Here is a 20,985-nt window from a genome sequence, read left to right on the forward strand (position 1 = left end):
CAAGTTGTATTAAGTATTTTTATTATTGTAGAATCTTTCTGTAGCATGGTGTTTAGCATCACATTTTATACTTGTTGTTAACAGACATCTTGTGCTAATGAAAAGTTGCGACAGTCAGGAAATGTCAGTACCCAGAGCCATGTAGCGACAGTACAGTCAGACTGCAAATTGATTTTCAATTTGTTATTTATTAATTTTGGTTTCCAATTCTTTTTAATAAATTACCTCAATGTTTACTGCACAAGGCTAACTGAAACAGGAAAACCTGACAGACAGGCTTTTAAATGGAAGGCGGACTGTTCAAAGGATGGCAAAACATGCTACAAAGAGCATTGACTTAATAGAATTGTAATGGCAGGGATTAATATGGACAAGCTAGCAAGCTAGCCTGCCACAGTTTGTGGGCCTTATTAACCAAACATAAAGAGCAGGATTCTCCTGTTGAAACTCAAAACCGATAGCTAACCAATAAGCTTGTAAGCCGTTTTCAACAAGATATACGTTTTCTAACATAATCTTAACTAGTGCCTCCATTAAATGACAACAAAAGCTATGCTAGATGCGTAGCAAATATTATGTTAGCAGTAGTTTTACGTCTGTGGCATTCTAATGACCATTTATATTTTGTGTTCAGTTTGATTCAAGTCAGCTCTGTGCGAAGTTTGTGATTCTTTAGAACAAAAGGTTAAGGACGTGGTTGACTCCTGTCAATCTCATAATTTAACATGCTGTGTACACCGTGATATCAAAATGTGCTGTGGGACAGCTGGGGATTAAGCTAAACCATTAACATTGACGTGTCTTCACAAACAGATGCCGTATCTAGAAACGCACACTCTCAATTCTTTTACGACGTTAACACAACGTTAACGAATTACTTGAGTTGAACTTGTTGTAAATTACTTGACACTTAACTTGGAATTATTTCAAATGACTTGACACTTGACTTGCAGTTGTCTCAAATGTCTTGGGCCTTGACATGAATTTTCCCCAAAAACCCTGAAGACTCTGACTTTGAGAGGACAAGTGAGCCCTTTCATCTAATAAATATAAATTAAGAACAAGCTGTTTGCTCTAATTGACATCTGAGCTGCTTTGTGATTCATGCTGACTTGTCTTCTGAGAGCACCAATACAAATGCAACATTTAGTGCAAGACATAATGCTGTGTGACTGCACCTTCATTTATTCTTTCTCTGTTCAGGCAACACTGCTATTCCCCAATGCATTTGTGTGAAAAGGGTAAAGTGATAAGACTTAAGATAATTCTTCAGGTCACGAAGCTTGCTGAGGCATAAACAGGAGGCGCTTGTTTTCTGTACACTTAACTAAATATAGTTTTGCCTTTGTCATATTTTTCACACTTCAGCGAATGACACGGCTGCCTGAACCCAGTGCATTCATGATGATTGAATGTTGCGCACTAAGCCACGCATACATTATTGCAGGATACGTCATTCATATTTAACACATAGTTACCAAAAGCCCTTTGTACTATCCCACCCAACCCCTAAGAAACATAAGTGCCAATCCCCATTGTATCAGACACATTAATCAGACGTTTTATTCAACTTTTCTTCATGATCATAGATTTTACAATTCAGCCATTAGAAGTCACTCCAACAGAAAATTTGACGTTTCACAGCAAACATTACCCTCTGTTTTACAAGAGCTTTCTGGCACAAAGTACAAATGGTGTTGGGGAAGTGTGGGTGTGCTTTCTGGTGTGTTTTGCTGACAGGCAGGTTACAGGTCAATGAATCTATAAAGGAAAGAGAGTGTTCAAAAATATCAATGAGGAAACAGTTCACACAGCGCACTCTACCACACTGGGAGATCATAAATCAATATAAACCTAAGGTCCATGATACACAAACTGTGCTTCAGGCAACGTTCAGCAGAGATGTGCGTTGGCTAATCCATCGCTTTATGTTCTATCTGTAGTTAGATTTGTGATTCATCCACAGCGAATATCCTACTCTTTGTTCTCTTTTTTTTCCTTCTTGGAACATTTTCACATAACTGCCTCAATTGGATGCAATCAATTTGGTAATTATTGGGATAGTGCCTTTCTATACTGTGATATTCTCATTCTAATGGATAAAAGAGATGTTTGAGGGAGCAAAATCAGAAAGAATGTGAGAATTTTTGGTTAATTAACTGTCTACAGTACCCACACTTCTGTTCTCCTGTGGCCTTCAAAGTCTTTACTCAGCCTCGTCCACCTGTGTGTCCACTGGCATTTCTTGATTTTAGTTTCCTTGGTGACGGAGGATGGAAGCCAGAGAATACAACATCATCACAGTCTGTCCAAATTGGGGCCTCAACCCCTGCGTAGTGTCCGTCCTCTCTGTGCTGTGCAGCTTTTCACCTTTACTACACATCTGCCAATCTTCAGTGTGTAACATTGTTATCTCCGGAATTCTTTCAGCTGGTTCAGTTCGTATTATGCTATGGAAACACGTCTTTGTTTCCCATTCAGAGGAAATATTTTACTGCAGGTATGCCAATAGATTGAGGACATGAGGCCAGGCTGTCTGATATGAGCAGAGGAAAAGAAAAAGGAAACTATTGGCATACAGATTCCACTCCCACTATAGCTTGACAGTGTGACCATTAGCCATCTGCATGACTGAAAGTATATTTCAAATATAATGCACATCTGTTAAAAATCGTGTCTCTTTGCTTGACATGAAAACACAAAATTTGCATCTGAGAAAAAAATAATTTAGTGTACTATGATTTTAAGCTTGATTTAGTTACAAAGACATTCTGAAAGTCCATTGACAGATACTTTTCATATTGTAAATATTGTGTATATTTACAGTATATATATATATACACATCAAATCTGATATACCTGGGTTCCCCTAACAGATGTTGGGAGTTTCCTTTTGTAGCCTGGCAAATATTGTAAAGCAGGCCTTCTGGGAAAGTTCAGCACTTCCTTTTCCTGTGTTTCTGTATAAGGTCAGTTATGTTCATGGACACAACAAATATTTATGTCTGAGGTGAAGCATTTTAACCACATCCAACATTCTTTAAAGCAGTTTCTCTCAAGAAAGTCATTTTTTAAAATCTTTATATAGTTAATATATGTAGTATAATTTATATATTTTATATTAATAATTTTCCGCCAGTCACTATCCTGATCCACATCCGATTCAGGTGCGCAGTTCAGCGCTTTGTAAACCAAATCAATGATTTTAATCCATGTCAGACTATTGGTGTTACAACAGATGGGCGTTGTAAAGGCTTCATATTGGTGTATTCAGGCATCACTGAAGTAGGATCTGGTTTTAACGTTTATCTCGTACAGCTCCTCTTCCAGGTCCGTAGTAAAGTGTTTCTGGTCCAAATTGTCGCTGAGGGTTCATATGATGCAACCTAAGGGACAAAAAAGTAACTCTTGATTTTTCTCTTGAAATTTGCGACCCCGGCCACCTCCTCCCTTTCACTACACCATCCCCTCGCTGCGTTTGCTCCTCCATACCACCAGGGCCGTCATGAGGAGGGTGACCAGGATGGGAACCACAATGAAGGGACCCAGGATTCGATTGGGTGGGTCCTTGAGAAGCCGTCCAGACATCGAGCAGTCGTGGAAGTAGTGCTTGTGGACTCCAATGAAGAACTCATCCACCAGCCTGTTGGGCCAGAAGCAGTCCATCTTCAGCGCCACCTGGAACGTGCAGTTTGTCAGCTCGCCGTAGAGTCTGCATGTTGGTGACACAATAGAAGAAGATAAACAGTTACACGGTGAAGACGGTAGAGATCAACAAACCATTTGCTAACACTACCCACTTCCCCTCATGTAACTGTGGTCAGACCTCTCCATCTCTTTGTTCTCACTCGGCACATATGCAGGTACCACTCTAAACTCTTGGTAATTCTTTAAAAAGTGGGTCTTTGATCTCAGCTTCCTATTTATTGTCAGTGACCGCTGATTTTGCCAGCTTAAATTTTTATTTTCACAAGAATTGATAAATTGATAAATTGAATTAAAAAAATCTAAAGCTAATGTTACACGTACACTTGGGCTCAGAAGCAAAGTTAGTGTACTTGACTACTGTAGGGAGTAAACATTTGATGCTTACATCAGAGAAAATAAACACACAGTTCGCTCCGTATACTTTTTTTTAATTGTTCTTGGTTTATGTGGGCTGAACAAAGGCATTACCCTCCAAAGTCTTTCAGTGTTGAGTATCTCTCCCATACATGGCCATTTACACTGCTTTCGCATGCGGAGGAAGCCTTGATTTTATAAAAATAACCTTTCAGGCCCTATTGGATGTTCTTCAAAATGCATAATGATCAATGCAATGAATAAGCCTGTTTCCTTTCTAATTAAAAATGACAATGTAGAGATTTATTCGGATCACCTTGTATAAAATTATGAAAATGAATTGCCTTTTAAAAATATTTTATAGGATAAATCATGTATAGCAACAGAATTACATCTCCTTGGGATGGACAGAAGACAGGACAAACACATTACCAGATTGTCCAGGTGGCTCAAAAACAAAACACTTGTCCTTCACTGTTGGAGACACTCATGGAAAAAAAACAGTGTGAGGGAGGGGTCGTACTCATAGTCTATTGTTTAGACCTAGCGTGTGTGTGTGTGTGTTGCTTCTCCATGATGAGATGATCCCCATCATAATTGAGGTAATGACCCATGATTATGACGGTGAGCACAGAGGGTACTGTGAATGCTCAGAAAAAGGTCATAACACATATAGGTCTATAAGGGTTAGGCAGCAATTCACACTTACAGAGAACACACACATGCGCACACTTTCACTGTGACACTCCCATGCTATATATCAGTCACACTATGTTAAGTGTTTGTGCTAGAGATTTTAAGATTTTAATTCATAATCGGACATTTTACTTATTGATCTTTTGGGTAATGAGAGCAGTGAGAATGAATCAAAACAGTAAAGTTGCAGTCGATAAAACCGAAAATATGCTAAAATGCACAGTTAACCCGAAGGGGGCTACAGAGTCCATTGATATTCTCTAATGGATGTATCCCTGTGAGTGACTCCTTTCACATTACATGTAGTAATCTGACCCAGTGTTAACATAAAAGTATCAATTAGTGTGATATATAATGCACCGCAACATATTTAATATCCAAACTTCTCTAGTGTAGAATAGCTGCTTTACTCCTCCTCTCTGATCTGCACAGCTCAGATTTAATATTTTAGTTTAATATTCCAACAGTTTTTTATGATGCATCACAACATGGAGTCTTTTCTTTGTAGGAGTTTTGTAGATGTAAACTGCTCAGGGCTGGTTGGCATGGGACCAGCGCTGCAGAGCACTCAGGTTGCTTCTGGTGGCAACTTCATACTGTCTGGATGCTTCCTGCCTCTGTTTTTTCCTTTAAGATTTTACAGATCAGTGGTGGAAGAGAAAAAAAGAATTCTGGTCCTGCTGCCACTCTAATGAGCACCCAGGTACGGGGATGTTTATGAGTCAGCGACTGAAAGAAGTCGCAGCAGAGTCAGGGCAGGGACGGTTGATGTAATCGGTTACTACTTCACCCCAGCTAGCGTTAGATTAAACCTGATGGTGTGCAGTTTTGCGAGTGTGTATGTATGTGTGTGCTCAATGTAGTCTATATGTAATTTCTATTAGAAGCCATTTTATTTTTCAGAAAGTCATGGCAGTTGTTCAGTGTTAAACTAATGACATTTTTATATATGCTGAAGTTTCAGCTCGATCTACAATTGGAAACCATGTCGCCAACCAAAAAGGTTGGCATTGTACGTTTCTGCCAACCAGGAGAACGTTAAACTTTAAAGTTTTTGAATGTAGTCAGAGCATGTGAGGTGGTCCAAAAAGTGACGCGCAGAACAAGTGATAGTATATCAAGTGCACATTATTGAGCCTTTCACCCAGGAGACAGCTGTTCAAGTCCCAAGCGAAACCAAAAGTAAATGTTGGCTTGTTACTAACATTGTTACACTTGTTATGTAAGAAATTCTACTAAGGGCATTTGCTATTTATTAGTTATTAGTTACTGTTTTTATGTTACGTTGTTATTTTTAAACAGACCATTATGTTTATTTTCTAACATTTGCCAAGTTTAGTTGCCCAATCTAACCTATCTTGTTGTTAATATGTATTAATATAATACATATTATTAATATATATATATTATATTATTATATATTAACATATTCATGACCGATTTGTTGTACAAAAACATCAACATTCGACGTATCCTGTAGTTTTTCAGAAATATATGATGCCAACATTTTTTTCTGTTGACTGGCTTGAACTTGGCCTTTGTGCTGTGACTGAAACAGTGACTGTCTCACTATTCATCCACTATGACATTACCCAACATTATCTCTCTCTGATGCCACAGGGTAAGTGTGCATGCAAGTAATTTACAGGCGGGAGGGACATGCCTGCATGTTTTATGTATGTATTGACTGTGACGTATTTGTACATGTTCTTCCAGTTAATAAGAAAGAAAGACAGGGGTAAGACACAGAAACAAAAATAAGTCAGTCAGAAGGAGTGTGTTAAATTCAATTTCCATCGTATTTCTTTTTTCTTAACATTTCCATCTGAAGTGCTGGCATCCGGAGCTGATCTCCATCCTAACATTAAGCGCCATGAACTATTGTATTACCACGGATAGTCTGGCTTTAACAGTATACTAAAGGAGTGCAACCTGAGGATTAGAGGTGTCAGCAGTGTTGGTACTGAACAGAACAAAACAAATTTAAAATGAAACAGGTTTCAATCAGCTCAGTGATGGAGGCTCTATAAAAAAGTATTTTTTCTCTGTTGTGTTCTCCGTGGGAATCAATAAACAGCACCAACTGAATACATATATAAAATCCAAGACTCCAATTCAGTCTGTGCTACATGACTAACCTGCTAACAGAGCAGGTTAATTTATGAATTTCAGAACGAAACCTGCCAACCGCCTGACCAATCACTGGAAAATCTGAATCATCATTCCTATCGGATCTCGGTGTGGAAAAAGTACTCAGTTTACTATATACTGACAAGTAAGACAGAGCAAAAGACTTATTTTAAGGTCAGTAGAATCGCTCTGCTGTTGCTCTGATGCATGGGTAACCATGGTGATTGCACCGGATTAAAAATGAGCCAGCTTCATGATACTGAAATCAAGCCCTCAATCACCTACAATCTTGTGTAATGTCAATAAGCAAGCATGTCCCAAGTGTGGTAATAAGATTACTGCTGGCTGCTGGTGCAGTAACATTCCAGATGTACAGTTGCAGAAATTTATTGAAATACTCCAATTTGAAAGTCCAAAAAATGTAATTAAAATAAAAGCTGCATTTGCGACTGAGGACATCTGATTACATCACTGGGCTTAAGCATAAACTGTATAAAATAAATTGATGACACCCGTTGGTTTGTGGACTGCGGTTGTGAAGCCTTGAGTTTGGCGTTTTTGCCGTCGCCATCTTGGATACGGCCGTCAAACATCTTGGGTATTTACAACCAGTGAAAAGAACTGATAATATGTGGACTGCGGAGGAATGACATAGAGACGCCGTATACGGCTCTGGTAGTGGTAGCGGCATGTCCATCCAAAATCAAACCCAGCCCTAAAGCATACTCTGCTTTAAGGCCTATTTGGGTCTAAATGGACCATAATTTACTAAATGAACATCATGCTGTATTGAAAAATACTCTAGATCTCACTTTCAAGAGAGCGCCTATAGGCTTAATCACCATTGTGTTACCTCATTCAACAATATTGTGACTTAACAGAAATTTAGTTGAAGGAAAATCTTCTAAATTATTACTTTAACACACTGAGAGCCAGACATATTCATCTAGTTGCACTGTGAAAGCTTATGCTACTGGATGCTTATGTTAGCACTGTTTGAGATCATTTTCTAACTATTCTGTTCAGCTTGAGCTGCATGGCCTCACTTGTCTATTCCTGGTCGGATTTGCTCAGTTTAAACCTCTGGACGAAGAAGAGAAAGTTTACATAAAATGGCTCGTCTTATTTAGACAAAGACACTAGGGAGCTTCACGCAGGCTTTGCTATAGTAAACAGTAACATAGTGTCACGCTCTGGCTCCCATTTAAAATCACTTTAGATCTCCTGATAATCATATGCTGGTCCTTCACAGTACATTTCTGTTTAAAGGTTAGAGCATTCTCGAAAGTCATAAGCAGGGAGGTGAATCGGAGAGGAAATGGAGAACTTGTGAAGTTCACTGCAACAAAACGGAGAGAGAGAGAAAGTGGCCATATTTTGTTTGGTTTATTGGAGAGAAGGTATGTTTACTCTTGCGCCAAAGGCCTCAACATAGATGACATTTCTGTGGGACAACATTCAAAACACGGTTGCAAGATGACGGTCCTCAGGGGTTGGGGATCAGCAGTGAGTCAGTGTTTATCAGGGACTTTAAGTTCTCTGTGATCCCTTAAACATATGCAGCTTCCATTGCCTGCCACGAGCAGAATCCTCCAAATGTGACACTGCATCCTTTGCCAAGTGTTATGAAACTTTTATATACTTTTATTTTATACTCCTTTGTAAAAGCCTGGTGCACACTTGAGCATTCTATTGACAGGACTGCACATACTCAAGAGGGTTTACAAGAAACAGAATAAGAATATAGCCAGCCGTTCTCACTCCCAATGCATCAAAATACGGTAGTTTTGCCAGCTCCCCTCTGCCTCTGATAACGACGACCAGACCAACTCCAATGTAAATACGCCAGCGTCATTATTAGATGCTAAGACCAACGGACTAAGGATAAAGTGCAAGATAGGCCACAGAGGTTTGACGGGTGTTTGTGCCACGTGTGAAAATATAAATAAATGCAGAGTCTTCAGTCATTTGGCAAAAATGCTGATGTCAAACACACACTTTTCCTAAACCTAACTAAGTGGTTTTGTCGCCTAAACCTAACTTCCTGTGAAGACTGAAGTTAATCTCGAAAAGACACTATGCAGGTAACGAGTGGAAACTGACACGCCGTCCTTTACATTTCCAAAACTGACACTAGAGGGGTCCGTAGAGCGTCATAATATAAAATATATGAGCACTGACCAAGCGTCGGTACTAGACGCATTGGGGTGAGAATGTGTTGTTATAGCTGTCTGTTTCAGTAGTGACCTACAGTTGTGAGTGCAGATTTGTTCAGTTCATCGCTTTGCAAGCAGAGTTGTCAGATTTCATGCATGGTAAAGGCTGTGTTCGTGACTCTGCGCCCACTCTTACGTCAAGTGTTTTTTTTCTTTTTTTAAGTCCCAACAAGTGTGTGGGAGATGAAGTACGCCGTATGGGTGCTGGAAAGGGAATGTTCAAGAGTGTGAGCCTGTGAAATGATGTTCGGAAATGATTTCACGGCCTGTGCTCATGTATCACCTGAGAGCATATGGAAAAAAATAATCTTCAGATGCAATTTTCAGGTTAGTACCTTTACCTAAGGTGTAAGAAATGATATGTGTGTAAGCAGAAGTTCCATATATAGTCAGCTCATAATGTATAGGCAGGGAGAGATGGAAAACAAAGACAAAGGTATAGAAATAGATGCAGACCTGCATGATAAATGCAGAGTGAGAGACAGGCAGCCTAATTGACTATAGAGTTTATGAAAGTATCCCATGTGGAGAAGAAGAAGCGCAGGGGAGCTGAATTAGGCAGGGGCATGCTGTTTTAGTTAGTCTGATCTGTTGTCTGGAGAGCGCAGTGTGAATAAATAAAACCTGGATAATGAATAAATAAAAGCAACACGGAAACAAAGCTGCTCCAGTGACTTGAGAAATGAGTCAGCACAGCTCCTTTATTTCCACTGACGGACACTCACAGAGCCAGGTGTGTGAGGTGGACAGGTATGAAGCTAGATAGACGGGGGTTACTTATTCAGCTGTTCCTGCAAAATACATGATACAAGTAATGATTTTTATGTTGCATGAAATAAATAACATTGTGCTATCAAAATAACAATATTTACACGCACGCACGCACACACACACACACACACACACACACACACACACACACACACACACACACACACACACACACACACACACACACACACACATACACACATTACTGACAAAACCTCCTTCCAGCCTCAAAGCCTGAGCTAAAGTGGAGTGATATTTCCTGCATAAAGTTTTCACTCAGTTTGAAATAATGTTTTTTAAAATATATCCCCTGCTGGCTTTTAACATGTCATATTTGTCTGAAAAAAAGATCTGAAAGAGGAAAATGTCCTTTGGGAAACCCACTTAAAGTGTAACATTGATGTTATGTTTGCTATTGCCCTTCTGACAACCTCTGAGTCATATTATATTCAGGAGCAGTGCATATCTAGCCGCGTTAAACCTCGCTTTGAGTGGCAAACATCTCTGAGGTGATGCCGTGCTGTTCAGGTCGAGTGGCGGGGGGGCAACAGAGGGGTTACGAAAAAAAATAAAAAAAATAATACAGTTGGCAAATAGAGTTGTAACTTGCAACTTTTGCTGCAAAAGTAAAAAAATACCTGCAAGGTCACATTCCTGGTGAATTACTTACTTTATAACACCAACAGCATATTTCTACACGTCATTATACCCATAATAATAATGAGAAAATAAACACCTGTTAACCTTTCTGTCAGTTAGAAGTAAATCCAGTTCTCCATGGTATCCAGACATCTCTCCAGCTACATCTGGAATACATAACCGAGTGGAGAGATGGCCTCTTCACTCTCTTCACTCAGAGAACCAAGGTTACAATACTGACAGAAACAATAAACAGAAAACAATGTTTCTCAGGTAAAGGCCTTAGCTGAATTATTATTCCAGTCTGGCCCTGCTGGAGTCTATTTTTTTAAATTAAGCATATGATGATAATGAAGCCTGATGCTGACCAATATTTATTCAGGTTTTAATGAGAACAATTTGTTTCATTACACACTCGAGTCACCAACTTATCTCTCTTCAGTTTTATTTAGCTGTATTCATGAATTTGTTGATAGGTCATTTTCGTTTTTAATCTGGCAGTATTAGTAATTTACCTTTCCTCTTTATTTTATAACTTGTATGTAGAACAGACTGCTTGTTTACCATGGACCAATGTTGCCCAAACTTTCTTTTCCAGGGGTACCACTATTTCATATTCACAATGGGTCCTATCTATAAATTGTGAGACAAAAAGAATTTGTGCCTAAATAAACGCTCCTGACCATTTTTACCGCTATTTCCACATCACCTTATATTATCCTGGATTTCGAAGAGATATTTGAGAAATCACAACTTTGGTCTATGCCACCTCGTTGTCATCTTATTTTAAGCCCAAACCATGATGTTTTTCCTAAACCTAACTAAGTGTTTTTGTTGCCTAGATCTAAGCAAGTGTTTTTGTTTGAATTCCTAACGTTAACCCAGGGTCTGACCAAGCGCCAGCATATGAAGAGTTCGGATGGGAACGTGTTGAAAATGAACATCATGCTTTATTGAAGAAGACCTGAGACCATGAAGTCATGTTAACAATGTTTACTAAGGTTATAAATCTAGTGAGAAGTAGAGTCATTTTCTCAAAGACTTTTATACAATCAGACTTCTGTTTGCCACCAGAGGAGTCGCCCCCTGCTGGTCAGTAAAGAGAATGCAGGTTTAAGTCACTTCAGCATTGGCTTCACTATTCAGAACGGGAGGATGCTGCAACATTGAATACTGAGTCCTGAACTAAAAACTACAGTATTAAACCAGAAGAGCAGTTTTCAAAGTTCACATGAAAAAATTCTGCATCCTTTGTCATGAGGAAACTAGATGTCAGCTTGTGTCCATTTCATTAACCAATTCATCCAGTGCAGATACAACACAGAACACTGCAGATAGTCTCGATCAACAGAGATGCTGTCATTATGCTTTTGTTCACTATAACTGAGGAGAACATCTGATAAGATAATATAGAGTTCCCTGAGAAAATGGGTCATGAAGCATCAAAGAACCGCAGCCGAAATGGAGAACAGGAAAAACCCCACAGAGATAAAAATATTGAGGATCAAAGATTATTGTCATATTACACAAATATTCATATCTATTGGGATTCTGGTCCAGTTCTAAATTTCTAAACATGACCTAAAGTGTCATCTCCTGTGTCCTGTTATGTGCAACCACGCGTCATCACCTTATTCTCACTTCCTTACTTTGGGCCAGAAAAACCCTTCTATATTGCTTGCATTTACAGTTGTGAAAGTTTCTGTCATGCTGCTGGGAGAGATCACCTCAGAGCAGAGAGGGAGAGAATCCTCCCTTGAAGACAAAAAAAACATGCCAAACTGTCACTACTGAGCTCAGACAAAATGTTATTTTTCTCTCCACTTTGTTATTCTGCTAACCTCCTGCTCCTCTTTTCTACTGGGGGAGATTGAACATCTGTGTGTGTGTGTGTGTGTGTGTGTGTGTGTGTGTGTGTGTGTGTGTGTGTGTGTGTGTGTGTGTGTGTGTGTGTGTGTGTGTGTGTGTGTGTGTGTGTGTGTGCGCAACTGTTTCTCTTACATGAGAGAAAAAGTGATAAAATATTTTACAGTTTGAAAAATTTCTGGCCCCCAAAATACACACACATACACAGTGTCAATAACAGGATGAAAACAGATGGAGCTTGGCGTGTGTTTATGTTTGTCTTTGACATGTGTGTGCTTGGGTTTGTGTGAATACCTGCATGTATGTGTATATGTGTTTTGAGTGCTTTGTGTGGGCTTTTACCGGGGTATAAATTAGCTTCTGAGACTGTTTATATGTTTGTGTGTGGAATTTTGTTTCTGTCCGTCCTTAAGTATCCCTGATACACCTGGACACTTGACCTTCAGTAACTCAGATGCTCCAGCACAGCTGTTTAAAACCAAGAGAACTACTAGTCACCAGAAGTGCATCTCCTTTAAGAAAGGAGATGCACTTACACTGACTTCTGGTGACTAGTAGTTCTCTTGAATACCTATGTTGAATACACTTCCTGTAAGTCGCTTTGGATAAAAGCGTCTGCTAAATGACTGTAATGTAATGTAATGTAATGTAAGTATGTACTGACCTGCTGGGGCTGCTGTCCAAAACACAGAAAGAACAACAAGTCAAGCAGGGTGATGATAATTAACATATTCTGCAATGCAGGATCAAAAGACAGCAGAATAGTTTGCCCATTAAATCCAAAGAGATATCATGTTTCTGATTAATCCTAATTACAGTCTAATTCTCTCCCTTTGCCCTTGCCTCTGTTTTTTCATACCACAGGCTCTTAGTTTAAAAATAGCTCTGTTTCTTGGTTTTCCATTGGCTTTTTCTTTTCTTTTTTTTTCGTGTGTGATTGTTGGAGGGTATTTCGGTCAGTCAGTCATGCATGCCTGTCAGCCGTCTGTAATAATTTAAAAACCCTTTTGTGAGTGAGCTCACATCGGAGTTACAGGCGAGCCCAGGCCAGGAAAGATCCATTGAGCTCGACAGTGTGGAAAGCTAATTAAAGTCTCCTTTCTGTGGACGGCTGTGATTAAACGGCTGATTAGTCTCTGATTAGGAACGGATTGCCGTATGTTTTTACAGCTATAATGACTGGATAGCATCCAGCATCGCCGAAACTGTTATGCAATACAGCTTAAAAGAATTTAGACCATGATTTGCATATATGCCTTAGAAAGGTTTTTCATTTGTATTAAAGTTTAATAAAAAAATAAATAAAAAAAGGATCATCAAACTGGCTGGCATAAATACTTCCACATCCCTGCTCCTCTTCTGCTGCTATAGAGAGGAGAATCCTCTGCATTTGTTTTTGTTGCTTCAAGGGAATAATCTACTTCTCTCTTGCTTTGTTGCTGTAAAAAAGCCCAATCCTTTATGATCCTCCACCTCCTGTATTATTAACTTTTAGAATATTGGCGTTGGCACATTGCGTCCTCTTTGAAAATACCTCACATTTGATGTGGATGCGAGGTCTTATATTCTGGAGCCCTTAGAAGAGCACACAACAAAAGGTGTTTCCCTGCTCTAATTGAGCCATCTCCTTGTTCTGAGCCTTTGCATCAATACTGCAAACATGCACTTTGACAACTCATCGGTCCCGCTGGGTTTCACCAGAAGCAGGAGAGGAATTCAGGAGGACTTTTCTTCCCATCATTATGCACAGTTGCACCAAACAGAAGTGTTCACGGGTTTCAATTGTAGAGTTTTTTAAATTTATTTTTTATGTCTTGTAACAGTTCCCTTCCACTTCAAGATACATTCATCGTGGACTTCAACAGTTTTTGACTGCAAATTATGATCAATATGTTCTAAAGTGACAGTGTTTTTATGAATATAAATACATTCCCCCCCCAAACATTTTCTATTATATATGTTCCAAAAAGGATGGTAGAATTAAACTCAAAGCTTACTGAGTCAAAATGGATGCAGCTGTTAACACAATATTGTTCATAAATTAAAATAAGTCATAGGAAAGGAAGATCCAAATCAACATCTGCTTCTGCGCTGTGGTGACAAACTAATTTTGTTCCACATAAAATATTTACAAACCAGAATAAAAAGTATTTTAGATCGAGCTTTGATTCCATCCATGTTTACTTTCAGGCAGTCTTCTTACTGGTCAAAACTCCACAGGGAACCGTTAATATGCAGCAAACAGTCTTCTGTCATACCCTCAGCTCCATCCTAGTCAGGAGCTTCTCTCTCTGTTCGTCTGTGTGTGGGTGTGCTTGATTACAGGAAAATGGCATCAGGTGTGTCGATGTCATAAAAAGCTGCTAATCCTTTTCAATCTATTCTGTTTCAAAGGCTGAGCTTCAATTCCACCTTTGTGAGATACTTGGTCAGTTCAGTTCCAGCCTCTAAAGGCTTTTGTTTGTTTATGGCATGCCTTTGCTCATTTTTGTCTCTTGTGCCAGCAGCCTTCTTGACCCCACTCCTGCCTCCGTCCCACTCCTGTGTTCTCCCAGATAACATTCTGGGATTTTGGACTCAATCTACCTGGCTTCCCTGCTTGCTTTCCCTGCCTTCAGTGAGACTCGGGTTTGGCAATTTTTCAGTTGCCATCTTGATTTTTGGCAGTCTCAATCTTGGTTTGCAAGTGACCCGAGAGTGTGGAGCTAATACAACCAGGCTGTGAATAAGACATTTTTGGGCTACCAAAATGTTAAACTTTCATGAACTGTTAACAAACTGTGAAACGGTTAAAGCTCTAAGTCAAAAACATGGACAACTCCTAGTCCAAACAACTCCGTGGTAGCAACCTGTCACTCACAAGGTAGCCCCGCCCTAAAGCATACCCCGCTTTAAGGTCTATTTTGCTCTAAATGGGACCATTATTTTATTAAAAAACATCATGCTGTATTGAAGAAGACTTGAAACTAGAGATTGAGACCATAAACTCATGTTTACAATGTTTACTGGGGTAATAGATCAAGTGAGAAGTAGGGTCATTTTCTCATAGGCTTCTATACAATCTGACTTCTTTTTGCAATCAGAGAGTTGCCCCCTGATCCCCAGCATAAATCATGTCGTTTTTTGGTTCCTAGTGTAGGTTCCTGAGCTTCAAGATGTTCTAATGCTTGCACGCCAGGCATTCATGAGGAGATTGTGGCTCAGAAGGTAGAGCGGATGATCCTTTAATTAGAAGATCGGCGGTTAAATTTTTCAGGGGGTACACGGACGCTCTCGGAAAGCTCTGCAAACCATCTCTTAGAGGAGCCTGGATGCCATTGTTTACTCAGAACTCTGAATTAGGCATTAGTTCTCATCTGTTCATCTTCAACTTTTATGCTTTTGAGAAGCAACTTTTTCAGCTTAGGATGGATTTTTACGATCATCTTAAACTCAATGTTTTTGGGTCTCTGGACAGTGCTGCTTTTTAAAGCTGGAAACAAACCAGTTACAACATTTTACTGGCACCTCAGCTAGGTGTTGAGAAAAAGAGATGATATTGAAGAATTACTTGATTTGCAGAAATATAAAAGTAGCTCCTTTTCTTAACATGAAGACAGTATTTGAATATAGCAGAGCATTTCATGTTGTGAAAGTGAAAAAATAAATACATTTATAATTTCAGTATCTAAAACACAGGGATTAATAAAGAGAATAAAAAAGATATTTTTGGAGCAAGTGTTTATGCTAAAAATGATCTTCTTGGAGAATTTGCATATATGCTGGAGGAGGTGTGTGTGTGTGTGTGTGTGTGTGTGTGTGTTTGTGTTGGAGGCTACGCTAGTCACACCGAACACAGTAAAGTGCCACAACTACCCAACTAACCCACAGACAGAGCGGATGGATGAGTGTATATATACAGCCTACAGGGCCTTGTGCTGGTGAGGTTGGCAGATGGATTGACTAAAGCTTACTTAATAGACCCCATCCATATTTATACGCAGCGGATTATCTCAAGTTGTTGATTTTTAAGTTTTGAAAAAGAGATGAAGGGCATTTAAACTTTTTATTCCCCATTAAATTCAGATTAATGTTGTTGTGGAGCTCTACATTTCCATATTCATTTTTCCTCATATATCAAACAGAGAACACAATTTAAGGAATTATTCTATTGAGTAAGGTCATATTTATAGTATAATTTTGTTCTATTTGCTGACTGTTCCCGGAATTTTACAAAGGGGCAACATTTGTAAAACATCCATCTTAATGCTTTATAAAATTCTCAGTAGTTTCATTGTACATGACAGGGAAAATTCAGCTCAAATAATATTGTACCACATAGAAAATGTCCCTATTTGTAAACTCTTATGAATTATATAAAACATGTTTTCAGAGGCTTGTTGAAATATTCAATGTAGTCCTCTTCAGTATGACACTGACCACAACCATGTTAAATATCAGGACATTTCAATGTACAGTTTTCGAGAAAATTAGAGGGGAAGTTTTTATTGAATTAGATTTTGTATTTGCAAAAGGAAGAATGTGTTATGTCATCTTTTAAAAGTTACATAGTAGTTTATTTCTTTTAAAGAGGTTTAAAAGCATATAATAGCTTTAAAAGCTTAAGGCTAGCATATAAATGCTAAAAAGAATATGTTTGTTGAATACACAGAGTAAATCTCAAGCAAGTGGATATAGACTGCATATAAGAAGTTGACGTTGTCATCATGAAGTCACCCATTGGTTTGTGGACAGCAGTTTGAGGCCTCTAGTTCGGTGATTTGTCCGTCGCCATCTTTGCTCTCTGCAACCCGTGAACGGAGGTGACCATATTTGGACTGCAGAGGAGTGACGTAGAGACTCCGTATACAACTTTGGTAGCAGCAGCAATCTGTCAATCCAATGGTAGCCACACCCTCTAAGTAAGACCATCATTTACGAAATGAACATCATTCTGTATTGAAGAAGACCTTAAACTAGCAATTTGGTCATATTGGCCAAACTGTATTATGTCATGTAATGCCAAAAATACGTACATATGTAGTATCAGTATTTTTTTTTAAGGGGAATCAAATTCCCAATATGCACACTAAATAGCCCTTATTTAAATCATTAGGTTCTACAAGTCTTAAAATCCAGTGGAGCTGAATCCTCTGTTCTTATGAATGAGCCTGGGACCGAGGCTGGAACGCTGAAGGGCTGGGATGGGGGGGGGTCAAAGGAAACGCTCATTGCTCATTTGGCCCATTGATACAGAAGCTTTGAGGAAGATCCGAGTAATTTATACTCGGATTTGCTTCATGCTTTACTGAGCAACTTTCATAGGAATAAAAAGTGCCCCGCTTCCAAAGCTGTATCCATATCCATCTATCCTTGTAAGCTACAATTATCTGCAAACTTTTGGAACACTCTGTCCCGATGTCCCTTCCTGCTTAGCTGTCAATCAAACACATACGTCTGCCTGTTCACTCAGAGGATTATATAGAGAGGAGAATTTCAATTTGTCTCCCTTTAAAAAGGCCCTATAAAACCTGAAAATTCGACAAGGAAATAACTACTAGCGATATTGACTGGATGTTAATATCTATTTGATGTTCTGCTAATGTTCATACGAGGGTGAACAACCACGATCGAGTTGTGTATTATAATCACTGTGGTCAGTGGATTAAAACAAAGATTTTCGCCCCAGTTGTTAGCCGGAACACATTTTCTGTTATGATGGCTGCAGAAAACACAATAATCAGAGTTGTGCCCATCGGCTTCAAGCAATTAAACTGTTACATTTTCTTTGTTCAGAGATGCCGTCGGCACTGAGTAATTGGACACGATATCTGAGTATCAAATCCTTTAATCATTCTCTATTTCTCTCGCCAGTTGTTTTATAATAATTTTCTGTTATCCATTTCACTGTTTCTAAAATAAAATGCAACTTATACACTTTCTTTAGCCAAAACGGAGCCTTTACAAACCATCAGCTTTACAAACGCAGACTAAATCTCTGCAATGTAGGCAGTGACCGTGGTGGCCCGTGTATTACTGAGGAGTCTGTGGTACACTGACCTCATATAAAGCGGCTCCAAGACACCAAACGCTATGAAAACTTTAGTTAGAGATTTCATGGCAATGAATGAGAGAAATAGCATGAGGGAAGGGAAAGATGGAAAGTGAAATAAAGATTTGGGGAAACTAATTATGGTTAAGGCTGTGATGAAGGCTGTTGGCTGGTTGACACTTGTGTAGTTGGGCACTGTGTGTCAAAGCTAAATAAATGGCAAAACAACAGTTAACTGAGCAAACGGTTCAAACGGTTTCATAGCTGCCTCTTCGCCACAACTCAGCTTCTTCTGTCAATTTATCTGATAGGAAAGGTTTGTGCTTAAGGTGATTAATTAATCATCTAACCTCATGTTAGGTAGAATAAGTAAGTGCGTGGTTTGAAAATCATAGTTGGAATAAAAGGAAATATATCTATTTGTTTCTGTGATCTGGAGACAAGTGGCAAATGAGAATTCTAAAATGTAGACCCTGATAGCCTCAATTCTTACAGCGTGCTGGAAAAAGTGGAAATTGAACCTAGATGGTGACATGTTATCATTCCTGTCTCCAGCTGGACGTCTACGTCCTTCCATCTGCCTTCCTTCTGCATTAGCCGACTCGTCGTTTTTTCCATCTGTTAAGTGTCTCGTACATAGTTACAGAGTGTTTGCAGACACTGTTCTCCTTCAAATGATCATATGACTAAACTCACCATCGAATGCATCCACCCAGCGGGATTATTAGCAAAGCCCCCCTTTTTTTTGTCGGCAGATCAGTATCAAAATAATTAGATTAGTCTCAATTAAAGATCATCTTGTCAACAGATTGATTGAGCCCCAGACATTTCCTGTACCCAAATATTGTTGTGAAATTCTTAAATATGCACTATTGTGTCTTTTCCGGCTGCCATGATGCATGTCAGGATACATGTCACATATGGTGTCAATAAGGAACCATTTTCTTTTTTTCCCAATTATTGCTAATTCATCCCTCTGATAGTACGCACTTACATTAATCACCTAGAGTCCCTGGCCGAATAGAGACTAACACTGCAAGGTACAGTAGATAAAGATTATAATGTGCAGTAAAATTCCATATTCAAGTTCCAAAATTGTGATATTATTGTACAACACTAAAAAAGAGAAAACTTCACTGCACTCTTTGATGTCCCAGCTGTGAATGATCTTCTAATACGCCAAGTAACGCTATATTTCAGTGTACGGTTCATCTTCTTCATATGCGCTTTGAGTTACAAGTTTTGGCCGTCATTTGTAGTGGTTGGGACTCTGGATATTTGCTGGGATCTGGGATGGTTAGTTCAGACAGAGCACAGAAGTCAGGCTTGTATTAGCTGATTGGGATCAGTTGTTTAATTCATGCCTCAAAATCATGGACAGCAAGTAACGTCCAATCATATTCATGCAGGTGTGCCAATTATAACCTGACACTTCTCCTTTACTCTGCGAACACCAGCTCCCTCAACCGCCCCACCTCCATATGTGCTATATTTTTGTATATCTGATGTAACTGAAATGTAATGTTTGATTATGTTTTAAATATAGCTATAAAACCATTTGCTATAAATGGTCAATGGCTTGCTAAATTAGTGTAGTGATATTGCTGAGATGCGAGATCTCAGGAATCAATTTATTGTTGTCATTTATCAGAATTAGGATTAAAATAAGTAGAACACTGTAAAAGCATGTTTTATCTTTATAATTTTGTCCAATCACAAAAATATTTGGACAGACCTTTTGTTTATGTTCAATAATAACCTGTCACTTATGTGTTTATGACTGTGTCATCTGCATACATTAGGATTATGACATAGATGGAAGATGTACACATTGAATAACAGAGACCCAAAATACAGCATTGTGGCACTCTTAATTCAATATATATGGAAACACAAAGGATTCAGTGTGTCAGGTAAGATTTGATACTACGATTTCTTAAAATTGAGACTAATTAGTGCAAAGTGAAGGCTGAATGACGACCAAAGGCCTTAAATAGATCAAGAAACACTGCTCCTTTACCAAAATTAACCTTGCACCTTTTTATTTTTCTTCCCAAACCTACTGTGACATAGTTGGCTCTGGCCCGAGGCTGTATGAAAGGACTTTACTAGCATCAGTTCTCATGAGAACAGAAACAATGCTGCGCATGAGATGAGGTCAATGGTCAGGCTGATTGGAGACTTCCTTAATTGGGTTCCCCTTCCAAGGTTGCTGATGGTTGGCAGGAGCTATGATCTGACAGAGGGCCCTCAGGGAGGCAGCATGATATCATACCAAGGTAATTCAGAATAGGGTTTTTAGTGTTTGAATACAAACAGTGTGACGCACATTTTGCAAATTGACAGTCAAGTGGGCGGCATGTTATTGTTTAATTGTACCAAATGACTCCAATAACTGGCACTCAAAACCTGAAAGCAACTGTGAAAACATGTGGCGCCAGACGTCTCGTACAGTGAGTGCAAAGATAATATTTGTACATGAACAAAAGGTCTCTTTACATGCCACTATCTTACAGCTTTGGTTCCCTGCACTGACAGTCTCAGCATATCCCTCTCGCCCCCCTCCAGTTTTTC

At 39.1% G+C, this 20,985-nt stretch overlaps 1 protein-coding gene across 1 annotated transcript in view; it reads right to left on the reverse strand.

The window, feature by feature from the left end:
• Positions 1-3,456: 3,456 nt before the first annotated feature.
• LOC129104862 (receptor activity-modifying protein 1-like) overlaps positions 3,457-20,985 on the reverse strand; it is a 52,934-nt gene continuing 35,405 nt past the window's right edge. Inside the window, exon 5 of the mRNA XM_054615721.1 lies at positions 3,457-3,712. Within this exon, the coding sequence (XP_054471696.1) occupies positions 3,457-3,712 (256 nt within the window). The remainder of the gene's footprint in view (positions 3,713-20,985) is intronic.

This window comes from Anoplopoma fimbria, chromosome 16, assembly GCF_027596085.1.
Source record: "Anoplopoma fimbria isolate UVic2021 breed Golden Eagle Sablefish chromosome 16, Afim_UVic_2022, whole genome shotgun sequence".
NCBI lineage: Eukaryota > Metazoa > Chordata > Actinopteri > Perciformes > Anoplopomatidae > Anoplopoma > Anoplopoma fimbria.